The following is an 11,318-nucleotide window of genomic DNA, read 5'->3' as shown; positions in this document are numbered from 1 at the left end:
CCTTGAAATTTCCTCTGCTATTTTCCAATTAAAAGCTTAATAGCCCTGGAAACGGAGTTCATGTGGTGCAGTTTACCATAGCCCCTTCTTCTGAAAAGCTTTCTGCTGAGATCCCATTATGTGCTTGAATAAACCTTTTCTGCGAGCAGAAATGGGAACCGGGGTTGTCAGGTGTTGGGTTACAATAGACTTTCAGGCAGGGGACGTTTTGCTAACATAAATACGAACCTGGCCCTATGGGGAGATGTTGTCAAATACTCGGACACGGAAAACATTCCCATCAAATATGAGAAAAGGATTACGGCACTATATCAAACGAGTGTTTCAGCCTAAACGCCCGCTGTGCAGCCAAGCGAGAGAGGGGCCCCCGGCCCTAAGCCAGCCCGCCGCCGCGCCGAGACAGTCCGGCCCGGGAGCAGGCAGCCGCCCGGCCGGCCCCGGTGGCGGAGGCTCCCTCGGGTCCCGCTCCTGCTCGCGGGGGAGGAGGGTATTCCAACCCCGCCGACCCGCGCCCCGCGCCGGCACTTGCACCCCGCTTCTTCGTTTTGGGGAAAAGGGCGGCTGCGCATCGTCTTTCACGCGCCCCTTGCAATTTTGGGATGGTTGAATATTTGTTTGGTTCGCGGAGGAGTCACCGCTGGTTTGTTTTTCTCCGCCCGACGGGGATCCACGAGTGTGCAAGGTGCCCCGCGGGGGAGGCCGGTTCGCGGTACGGCGGGCTGCAGAGCTGTCCGGGCGCAGTGCGCACACCCCGGCAGCAAAGAAAGGGAGATCCCACCGGCGCTGCGGGGAAACGGACTGTTCCCCGCACTTGATCCGACTCACCTCCCCGCCTCGGTGCGGTTAACCGATGGGGCGCTCATCCTCCCTCACACCCCGCACACGGCCCTGGGGAGAAAGATCTCCCTGAGTCGCTCTTCCCCTAGAAGCGGAAAAGTCATTAAGAGCGAGCCAAGGCATTAAATATCACGCGAATACCTTCGTAGCACACGCCGTGCTTTTTATTCTCTCCGGCGAAATACTTCCCGAGTTCTAAATCTGATTTTCTAATTACGTACCCTCGTTAAATGGTTTATTTCGTGTAGCGGTTACAGTGGAGAGGTGCCTGGGAAAAAGCAGGGGAGATCTTGGGGCAGCGAAACGGGTTCCGGTCCAAGCAGCAGCGCCTGCCACCCGCGGGCTCTGTACCGCTAAGTACCGGTGCGCGGGTAGATAAACGCTTGCAGTGAATTTGTTCCCCCCCCCCCCCCCCCCAGCCGATATTCCCATACCTTCTCTCACTAATATATTACACTTGGATTTAAACTTCTCGCTGCCGTGTTGGAAATACTCGTGTTTCAGCGAGACACCTCCCCGCGGCCGCAGATACAGAAAATTACCACTCCGCCACATCAGACACATCGAATAGGTTGCAAGCTATCTGGCTTGCCCTGAATTACACGTGCCCTTCTATAGCCACGGTTTGCATTTAAGTAGCTGTCATGGCGAGGGACGCGGGAGAAGCGGCGGATAGCGCGGGGGCAGGCAGCCGTCCGCAGCCGCCCGGCTCCGCGCAGCTGCTCCCGGGCAGCTCCAGCTCCCGCTCCCGCGCAGCTTCTCGTGGCTTCAAAACTTTGATAAAACTTTGGGCTCAAACACCCGCCCCCCAGCCCCCTCCCAGCAGCGCTGGACCGCAGACGGTTGTACGGCAGCAGCAACACCGTGCCGCCGCTCGTAGCGTCCCGTGGGCTTTCCGCGGTGTTCAAACGCCCCGTCTGGACTTTGAGATCCCGGCCCCGCGGGGCCGGTCTGGAGCCCGGGGAAACCTTCCCCGACTCCGCTCGCCCCCAGCCCCGGGCGCTTTCGCGGCCTGCGCCCTGCGGGGGGGCGTGGGTGGGCGGCATCGGCCCCTGTCCCGGCCCGCTGGGGGACGGACCGCTTCGGCACGGCGCGGGCAGCGCCGCCGCCCCCGACGGCGGGGCAGAGCCCCCCCCCCCCCCCGCCTCCCTCCTCCCTCCCTCCCTCCCTCCTCCCTCCCTCCATCCCCCCGGCGGCGGCGGAGAAGGAGGGCGGCGGAGGGGGGCGGGCGGGGGGCGGGCGGAGGGGCGCTGGGCTCGGCGGGGCGGCGCGGGCAGCGGCAGTGTCGCTCCGGCCGGCGGCAGCGCTCTGCCCGCCGGTGCAACCACCGCGGCGGGCGGCGGCTACCCCCGCCGGCCTGGGGCCGGGGCCGCGCCCCCCCGCGGAGCCCGCGGGCAGAGCCTCCCGCCTCCTCGCCTCTCCTCCGCCGCCCCGGCCTCCGCCCGCCCCCGCTGCCCCCTTCTCCGCCCCGGAGCGGGCCGGGCTCCTCCCGCGGTCATGAACGGCTACGGCTCCCCGTACCTCTACATGGGCGGCCCGGTGTCGCAGCCGCCGCGGGCTCCGCTGCAGCGGACGCCCAAGTGCGCCCGGTGCCGCAACCACGGCGTGCTGTCCTGGCTGAAGGGCCACAAGCGCTACTGCCGCTTCAAGGACTGCACCTGCGAGAAGTGCATCCTCATCATCGAGCGGCAGCGGGTGATGGCCGCCCAGGTGGCGCTTCGCCGGCAGCAGGCCAACGAGAGCCTGGAGAGCCTCCTCCCGGACTCCCTGCGCGCCCTCCCGGGGCCGCCGGGCAGCGCCGAGCCCCCCGCCGCGCCGCCGGGGCCGTCGCCCTGCGCCGCGCCGTCGCGGGCCCCCGCCGAGCTGGCCGCCGCCGCCGCCCTGCGCTGGGCCGCCGAGCCGCCCCCCCGCGCTCCCGGGGCCGCTTCCCAAGGCAGGTGAGGCCGGGCCGGGCGCCGCGGGGCCGGAGGGGGGGGGGGGGCGGAGGGAGGGCTGTTCCCGGGCCGGGACCCCCACGGGCGGGTCTCGGGGGACGGGTGCCCGGGGGAGGAAAGGCGAGGGCTTTCCGTTCCTCCCGACGGGCGCCGTGGGAAGGGGAAGGAGGGAAAGCCCGGCGGGTGCGCTTTGTCACTCTTGAAAAGCAGGGAGCCGCTCCTCGGCCGGGCTCTCAGCCACCGAGACCAGCGGAGGGGACCGGCAAACGCCGCCGCTGCCAACCGGCTCCCCGACGTGTCGCTGCTGGGCCCGTTCCCCCAGGCCGGCCGGGAAGTGGCCGCATCCCGCGTGGATCTCACCCGCCCGTCCTTCTGCCGCTCCCGGTCCCGCAGAACTGGCTGGAGCCGCTCCCCGGCTTCCCGCACCCAGGGCGTCGGGCTGCGGGACCTCGTGCGGGACAAAACCTCCACAGGGAGCTCCGGGGGGCGGGCGGCGGCAGGGGATGAGCGCAGCGACCCGGTTGTTTCGGCTTCCCTCCCGCGGTAGTGCGTCCCGCCGGGCCGCGGCCGCGGCGGCTTTCGGCAGGTCGGGGATGCTGACCCGGAAACCGCCGCCTGCTACCGGCACCTTGTGAGTGCGACCTACAGGTACCGGTACCACGTTTCTGGAGGCAAAACTAACGCTCCCGAGCCGCCGCCCCCTTCCCCGCCCCGTGCCCGAGCGGGAGCCGGCAGCCTTCCCCGACGGGGGTGCCCGTCAGGCCGCTGGCAGCCCGCTCCGCTGACAAGCGGCGACTGCGACGAACTCTTACCCGGTGCCCCGGGCGGGGAACGGCGAATCCTGGGCTCCCGCACGGCTCGGCTCCTTACGGCCCGCTGCCGGGCGGCCGGAGCCCCGCGGGGCGGTGTGCGGGAGCGGGACCAGCCGGTCTCTCTCCGAGGGCACGGGTGTGGAGCCGGCCCGGCCCCGCAGGCATCCGCCGGGGCCCCGGCACCGGGCTGTGCTCCTCCAGCTCTGGCGAAGACACAACGCCGGGTCCGTCAGTGCGGCGAGGTTGCCGGTGGTCTGGGACCCGCTTCCCCTTGGCCGGCCCTCGGCACCGCCTGCCCGCCGCCTTCTGTCCGTCCCCGTCCCCCGCATCTCTGCCCGGTTCTGCCGGCCGTTCCCCACGGCCGGGGCTTTGGGGTAGTCGTCCCCCCCCCCCCCCCAGTGACCGCCTGGCCGCAGCCTCCCGGAGGCGCTTGGAGGGGCAGGGACCGCGCAGCGGTGGGGGGAGGAAGGCCGAGGGAAAAAAAAGGGGGGGGGGGGGGGGAAGAGGAGAAAAAAAAAAAGAGGAAAAAAAAAAAACCTCCTTGGCTCTTTCCAGAAAGTGAAACAAATAAAATTCCCCAGCAGGATATAAATCTGGCGGATAGGAACGGTATTGACTTGCACGCCCAACTTTTCTTCCCCCTGATATATGAACTTCCCAGCTTAAAAGATTACAGTAATCACGGGAGGACAGTGTAAATCGAATCTGATAGCAATAACTTTTGGGGAAGGTCAGGCTCAAGTGAAATGTTACCAAGCAACAGGCATTTTGTTTGCAAAATACAATCAAAGTGTATTGATGAGAAATTCTTCCTTGCCAGCCAGTCAGCACTTTCTGCTAACAGCTTTACGGGTGGGGGGAAAAATAACGGGGGAGAGCTTCATAAATCAAGGCCCGGGGGGCCGCGCCGGCCCCCGCCCGCGGTGAGGCTGGGCTGGGGGGGGCCGGGGCACCCCAGGACCGAGGGTGCCGGGAAGCAGCCTCGGTTGCACAGACCTCAGCTGCGCGGTCCCTGGTCTCCAATTGTTACAGGGGTTTGCTGGGTTTTCTGTTTGTTTGTTTGTTTGTTTGTTCCCCCCCCGCTTTTATGAACATGGGAATGAGTGAGAGCAAAGCGGAAAATTATCTCCTCGGGGGGTCCTCCCGTCACCTGCCACCCAGCACTGTCTAACCAGATAACCTGTTTATTTCCAGCCATCCTGCGTGCTCTGAACGGCAGGGCTTTCTCTCTCTCCTCCCTCTCTCCCTGCTAACCTGTATTAAAACCGTCATCAGAACGGAGGATGTGATTATTTACTCCCCCCGCCCTGTTTCTAACACCACCACCACCACCCCCCGCCCGGGACATCAATCTCCTGGAAGGTTTTTTCAGGACGGAGGAGGTATTTCCCGATGTACGGTAGAATCAGATCCGTTTATTTTTATTCCTGCCAGAATTGGTCATTTCGGTGGGACAGTTGCAAAGTTGTGTTCTGTGCAAATAACGCACCTAGAAACTACCCCTGTTGCATCTGCCTGTGCTAATCCAGAGTAATTCCTCCTCCTCCTACTGTGCTCATGAACTTTCATCTCTCATGTCACATGAGCGCCTGTGACATTTCTCTGTCTTAGTAGTAGTTATCAAGGCTTGCAAACAATTAATGTAACGCTGTATTGAGTCTTCTGTTAGTTTCAGCGCCAGCTTCTTAACCCAACAGAGCAGTCTCTGTGTTAGTTTGGGAACAGCGATTAGTCTCCTACAAAGCACCTTAGACCTTTGAAGATAGGGAAGAAAGTCTGGAGTGAAAGTAATTAAAAAAACCCAAACAAACAGCAAAACAAAAAACTCCAAACCAACCAACGAAAAAAAAAACCCAAACCACCCCACCAAAAAAACCCGTAAGTTTTACACGACCTTAGCTTTATGCGGCTTTATGTTAGTTCTGGTATCAATCCATTCTAATAATAGAAATAGGGAAAACAGCAGATGTTTTTGGGATCCAAGAAAATGCGTGTTGCAGAAAGAGCTGTCCTAACAATCAAAGTGCAAGCTGATTTAACAGAGTCAGCAGTGGGAATATCAAGGAAGCAAATTTGGTTCCAAAGTATTAGACCAAGTTTTCCAGACAAGTTATTAACTTGAGGAGAACAGCTTCTCTCTCTCTCACCCGTTTTACTTTTATTTGGCCCTTTTACAATATTTGACTCATGATCCTTAATGTATAAATAGACAAGGAAAAATTGGGGTATACATTGCTCCAAATTCGTAGCAGCTTTGTTTATTAATGCAGAGTTTACCGTGAATGCATGCACAGTTCTCCCACCGTACTGTGGTTCATGTGTATCTGTATTTACACTGCATCTCTGTAGATGTGGGTATGTATCTGCCTATGCGTGCATATTAATTGAGGAATAGTCCCCATCGTTTATATCAATAAGAAACAATTTCCCTAGTTTGCTCAGGGCTGGCAAAGTGAATACTTGAATGCAGACATTTTGAAATAGAACGTGTGGGGCGGGGAGGGTGGGGGTGGGGAGGGTAACAAACAAAAAACCTAGACACAACACCCAAAACGCACAAACATAAAAAATGTCTGAGGATGGGATTTCTTTCTTGAAGCCTAGAACATCCTCGTGTGAAGCTTACGTGTGGTGCAAAAAATACCGTTGGCGGGTTGTGTATTCTGAACATAAAATTGGTGTTTCTGTGCCTGAAAATATGGCTATTTGGGATTAACACCTGCATGCAATATTCCTACAATTCAGTGCCCGCATAAGGACATTTATAACGTATCTTCCCAAATCTTCCTTTATTTAACGATTGCTGTTTCGTACCCGTTTTAAACAAACGGAAAAGCTAATCTCGGCAATTCCCGCGAAGAGGTGGGGACAGTGCCCGGAGCACGCCGTGAGCGTGGTGGGGAAGTGGTGTTCAGATGAGGAAAAATCATAGTCAGAACACGACCTGCCGGGCGGGAACCCACCGGGGACCGTCCCGGTGAGCGGGCGGCGGCCGTCCGACCCGCCCGCAGCGGCGGTGCTGGGGCAGCCGCGCTGTGACACCGGCCACCGCCGCCGGCAATAAACCGCCCGACACCGGCGGCCACAAATGCTCTGAAAAAGGCAGAGGGGGAAAAAAAAAAATAAATCGTAGCACCCGAGCTCCATGTTAACCAACGGAGGATGATCCTCCTCGTGTTAATAGCATCGTTTGATTTAAATCACCGAAATCTCGTTTTACGGGTCTGACCCTGTTGAGTCTTACCGACTGGTGAGATGCACCGCTTATGATCTGTGCTGCGAGGGGGCTCTCCCTGTGCAAGGCTAAGAGTCGGGATCTGTGCAGTCTCCTGATGATAAAAGTGCAAACTTCAGTGGGATGAATTTTCAGAATTTGAAGAAAATTTTTAGCCAAGCCTCATAAGGATAGTTTTAAGGGTACTGAAAGCTGAACAAACCTGAAATATCTTGAAAATAATAATTTGTAAGGATCAGGGAGTGTATTAGGGACATCCAACCCGATTCTTTTTTTTTTTTTTTTTTTTTTTTTTAAGCATATATTTGCTCCCCAGTGGTACTTGTTATCAGCCCATAATGATACACTGGAAGAGCGCAGTGGTTGTGAAATATGCTCTACCTGCATGTGGTCCATTTGGTAATACTGGGTACCACAGTGCAATCTATTTATGTGGAAATTAGGACCATCGTCTCCCTTAAATGCCTCTCTAACTCTGACAAGACAGGGACAGGGGTAATTAGCTGTCTGCAAACTGCCCGGTAAGCCTTCGATGTATCAGTTGCTCATTCACTCAGGTGTGAATTGTTCTTAGCATCCCGTCTTCTGTAATAAATGCATGACTATGAACATGCGAAGGTGTTAGGAGGGAAAGGTAGTGTGAGCCTCATGTTTTTTTTCAAATAACGGGTGAGCTACACTGAGGTCTTACCACCTCCTCAAAAGGATACACATTGCCAGTTCGCTATCAGCAAACATTTCCTGCATTCCCCTTTGGCTGCTAAGGAAAGACTGATGTACTGGGTGTATGAAGAAGAGCATACATACATACATTGCCTTCTCTGTAATATACCTAGATGAAGAGTTACTGCTTCTCCATTTGCACTGGACAGAGAGCATAACCAATATAAAAATGGGTACCCAAAACAGGTAATCCTGCTAAAAGAGAAGTGCAAGATCTTCATCAGGGCATCTGTATTCCTTAGCTCTGCTCCCATGCTCATTTCCGCAGCCCAAACTAGCAGCACCCCACAGCCCTGTAGGATGGCGCACCATTTCTACCTGGCACAGCCATCCTCACGAGGAGAACCTGCCTTTGCCACTCTGACTGTCAGGCTGTGCTCTGCCAGGATCTTGTATTTATTTATAACTCCCGTTCTGGCGAGCAAAGTGGCTTCTTGCTTGGTGCAGGCTTGCACAGACCACGACTCCTTTCTCAAGGTGGGTAAATTGCATTAATAATAGAGTTTGTCTTGAGCTGATCTGTTCAACACTAAACTTAGCCTGCTGCATGGGGAAATGTCCTGCCAGTTCCTGGGATGAAAGGGAGGCAGGTCTGTCCATGGTGAGCAGTGAGGCTCAGGCGCTTGCACGCCTTTAACTTGTTCCATCTTGATTGGGCAGGGGTGATCTTCAGCACATTTTGGGAACCTTTGCTTGCTTCTTATAGCTTCTTTATCTGGTTGGGCTGATCACCAGGGGCTTGAGAAACCAAGCAAATCGTTGTATTGGTTTCTGCAGGCAGTCTTTCAGATATGTATGTTCAAAAGCGCTGCCCTGTGCAGTTAAAGCAGGCTCTGTCAGCCGCAGCTTGGACAACGACCCTTTCCCCAAACATTGATGCTTCCCCAGGGAGGTCATCATTGTGCTGTATGAGGAAGGCCAGCAGAACAACGTTCTTGGGAAATAACTGTGAACAATCTCAAGCAAGTACATTGCCCCCCTTCTGCATAAACTGTGAAAGCTGTCAACCTTTCTTCTTCTTCTCTTCTTTCTCACAAGCAGTCTTATTTCAAAGGTTTCCATACTCTGGCCAGGCATTGCCAAAGTGACCAGAGATTTGGGGTATCCTCATTTTTGTGTGTCCATTTGGAGGCAGTGTGGTCAACAGGCTTGGTTTCAGCCCTGTACTCAGCTCATGCCCTTCTTAGTTTAGCACACAAAAAGCAAGGTACCTGGAACAAGTGCTGAGAGAGGCTGTGGAGTCTCCATCCTTGCAATTATTTAAAACTCAGCTGACCAGGGACATGAGCAGCCCGCTCTATATCTTAGGTGTCTCCTGCTTTGAGCAGGAGGTTGGGCCAGATGCCTTCCAGAGGTTCTCTCCAAACCGGGTTTTTCTAGATTCTGTGCTCTACTGGGCCAAGGCATCAGCTGTGCTCCAGGGTTTGGAGGAAAAGCCTGTGATTCTCGCTGGGGAAGGAACCAGTTTCTGCAGAGCCAAGACTGGTATACACTGATTTATTTGAAGACTTCTTTAACCTTCAGCCAGTGGTCATGATGGAGTGCTTCCACCAGTGCTGTTGGACTTGCAGAGGGAATTTTGATCTCCCAAGTGCCCGCTAGATATCTTCAGCTCACTGTCAGTGAGATGGTGCTAGTGAGGAATTATGATACAAAAGTGCTGAAGTTCCTCTGAGAAAGAGTGTACTTGCATGGTGTGTTGCTGCCCTGTAACCAGTGAGAGAGGATTGATATAGCGTATTTGATGCAGCGGAAAAATGAGCACTGCTTCTTTTCTTGTACATGGGATAATGAGACAAGATATCTATAAGGCAGCATAAAATGCCTAGACCAGGTCATATGATTCTTTTGCAGTTTTGTTCTCATGAGATGTTGCAAAGAGACCTTAATTTTAGCAGGATCTCTGTGAAGAATGCTTTTTTTTGCCCTAGGATCCTGCTCTGTTCACTTTAAGAAGACCGTATCCTCAAACGTCTGTAAAAGCTCTTGGCCTTGTTTTTTTGTTAACTTCTCTGCCTTCTCTTTGCAGACATGAATGAGGAGCGGCTGGGTGATGCCAGTGGAGCAGACAATGCTGAGACCTACAGTGACAAAGACACAGACCAAAGGAGTTCCCCAGACATGACTAAAGCCAGAAGTTCCTTCACCCCTGAGAGCCCTGAAATTGTTTCAGTGGATGAGGTTGGTTATGCAGTTCACAGAAATGGTGGGAGCACAGAGAGCCGTCCAGGCAGCCCCAAGTACCACCCAGAGCAGAACCACCTCCTGATAGAAGGTCCTTCTGGGACAGTTTCTTTACCTTTCAGTTTGAAAGCCAACAGACCTCCACTTGAAGTCTTGAAAAAGATCTTCCCTAACCAAAAGCCAGCTGTGCTGGAGTTGATCCTGAAGGGGTGCGGCGGTGATCTGGTGAGTGCTGTAGAGGTTCTCCTGTCCAGTCGGTCGTCGGTGGCCAGTGGTGAGAGAACGTCTGCAGAATCCGATGGTCTGGTTTTGCCTTCCAGTGGGCACATTTTTGAACACACACTGAGTTCATACCCTATTTCCTCTTCTAAGTGGTCAGTGGGCTCGGCATTTAGGGTTCCTGACACACTGAGATTCTCTGCTGATTCCAGTAATGTTGTGCCAAATCCTCTGGCTGTACCTTTGCAGCACCCTTTCCCTCAGCCACCACGCTACCCGTTGATGCTGAGGAACACTTTGGCAAGAAACCAGTCCAGCCCATTCCTGCCCAACGATGTCACCCTGTGGAACACCATGACGCTGCAGCAGCAGTACCAGCTGCGGTCCCAGTATGTCAGTCCTTTCTCTAGCAACTCAGCCAGCGTTTTCCGAAGCTCGCCTGTCCTTCCTTCCCGCTCGTCAGAAGATCCTAGGATCTCAATCCCTGATGACGGGTGTCCTATTGTGTCTAAGCAACCGATGTACACAGAAGATGAGTATGATGAAAGGTCTGATTCTTCAGACTCAAGGAATACTCAACACATCTTAGACTGACATTCGACACGTGATAGCTAAGTGATACTTGCAGTGCAGCTGAACTACTGGGCCCTAAGAGGAGGGAGATGTACTCTACGAAACCCTTGCAACTGTATTAAAAAGTGACTTTGCTTGGTGTTGTACTATAGCAATAAAGACATAACTTATTTTAATTCTTGCACTTCACTGGATAATGCCAAATAGCAATACTCTGGCTTTAGTGCTGAGTGTGTGTTACAAAGGAAGACTTTACGGCTATCAGTTATTTGGACTCTAGAAAGAGTAAGGAAAACAGAAGCCCAAGGTCTACTTTGTTCCTTAACTCAGAAAAATGGGGATGTTAAACTAGAATACTTGAATGCTGTTTTATAAGAGAGAACTCCTCAGGACATAAGAGATCAAACAAATGTAGTTCAATTGCAAATGGACCAAAACAAGGACCTAACAATCTTATGCCAGTGATCGTCCTTGCAGTGAAAGAAAAGGCAGAAGAAAGAAATACACACATGAAACTACCATGAGCTGCTTCTGTGCCATTTGAGCTTGGACACTTTTCAGAGAAATAATATTAAGAGTTATTCTTTCCCCATGGCTAGGTCGAAACGTGTAATGTCAGCGTAAAACCAATTACAGCTGTGAACTGCATGAAGTGCATTGTGAAATGAACACCAGATTAAGCATTGTCAGGTTAATGTAGCATGCTAAGGACTCTAGAAAAATAAACTAAGATGATGATCTTGGTTTATACCATTTACACTGGGCAAATAACATTTCTGAAGATAGAGAGCTGATTAGTCC

The 11,318-nt window shown here is 54.3% G+C and overlaps 1 protein-coding gene across 1 annotated transcript; it reads left to right on the top strand.

Moving 5' to 3' along the window:
• Positions 1–2,334: 2,334 nt before the first annotated feature.
• DMRT3 (doublesex and mab-3 related transcription factor 3) lies at positions 2,335–10,538 on the top strand. The gene is given in 3 exon segments (XM_041121086.1): positions 2,335–2,739; positions 2,741–2,774; positions 9,571–10,538. Coding segments are annotated over 3 exon segments (1,407 nt in total).
• Positions 10,539–11,318: the final 780 nt, after the last annotated feature.

Source organism: Aquila chrysaetos, chromosome Z (genome assembly GCF_900496995.4).
Source record: "Aquila chrysaetos chrysaetos chromosome Z, bAquChr1.4, whole genome shotgun sequence".
NCBI lineage: Eukaryota > Metazoa > Chordata > Aves > Accipitriformes > Accipitridae > Aquila > Aquila chrysaetos.
The sequence above is the reverse complement of the archived record's forward strand: the minus strand, read 5'-3'. Positions and strand labels throughout refer to the sequence as shown.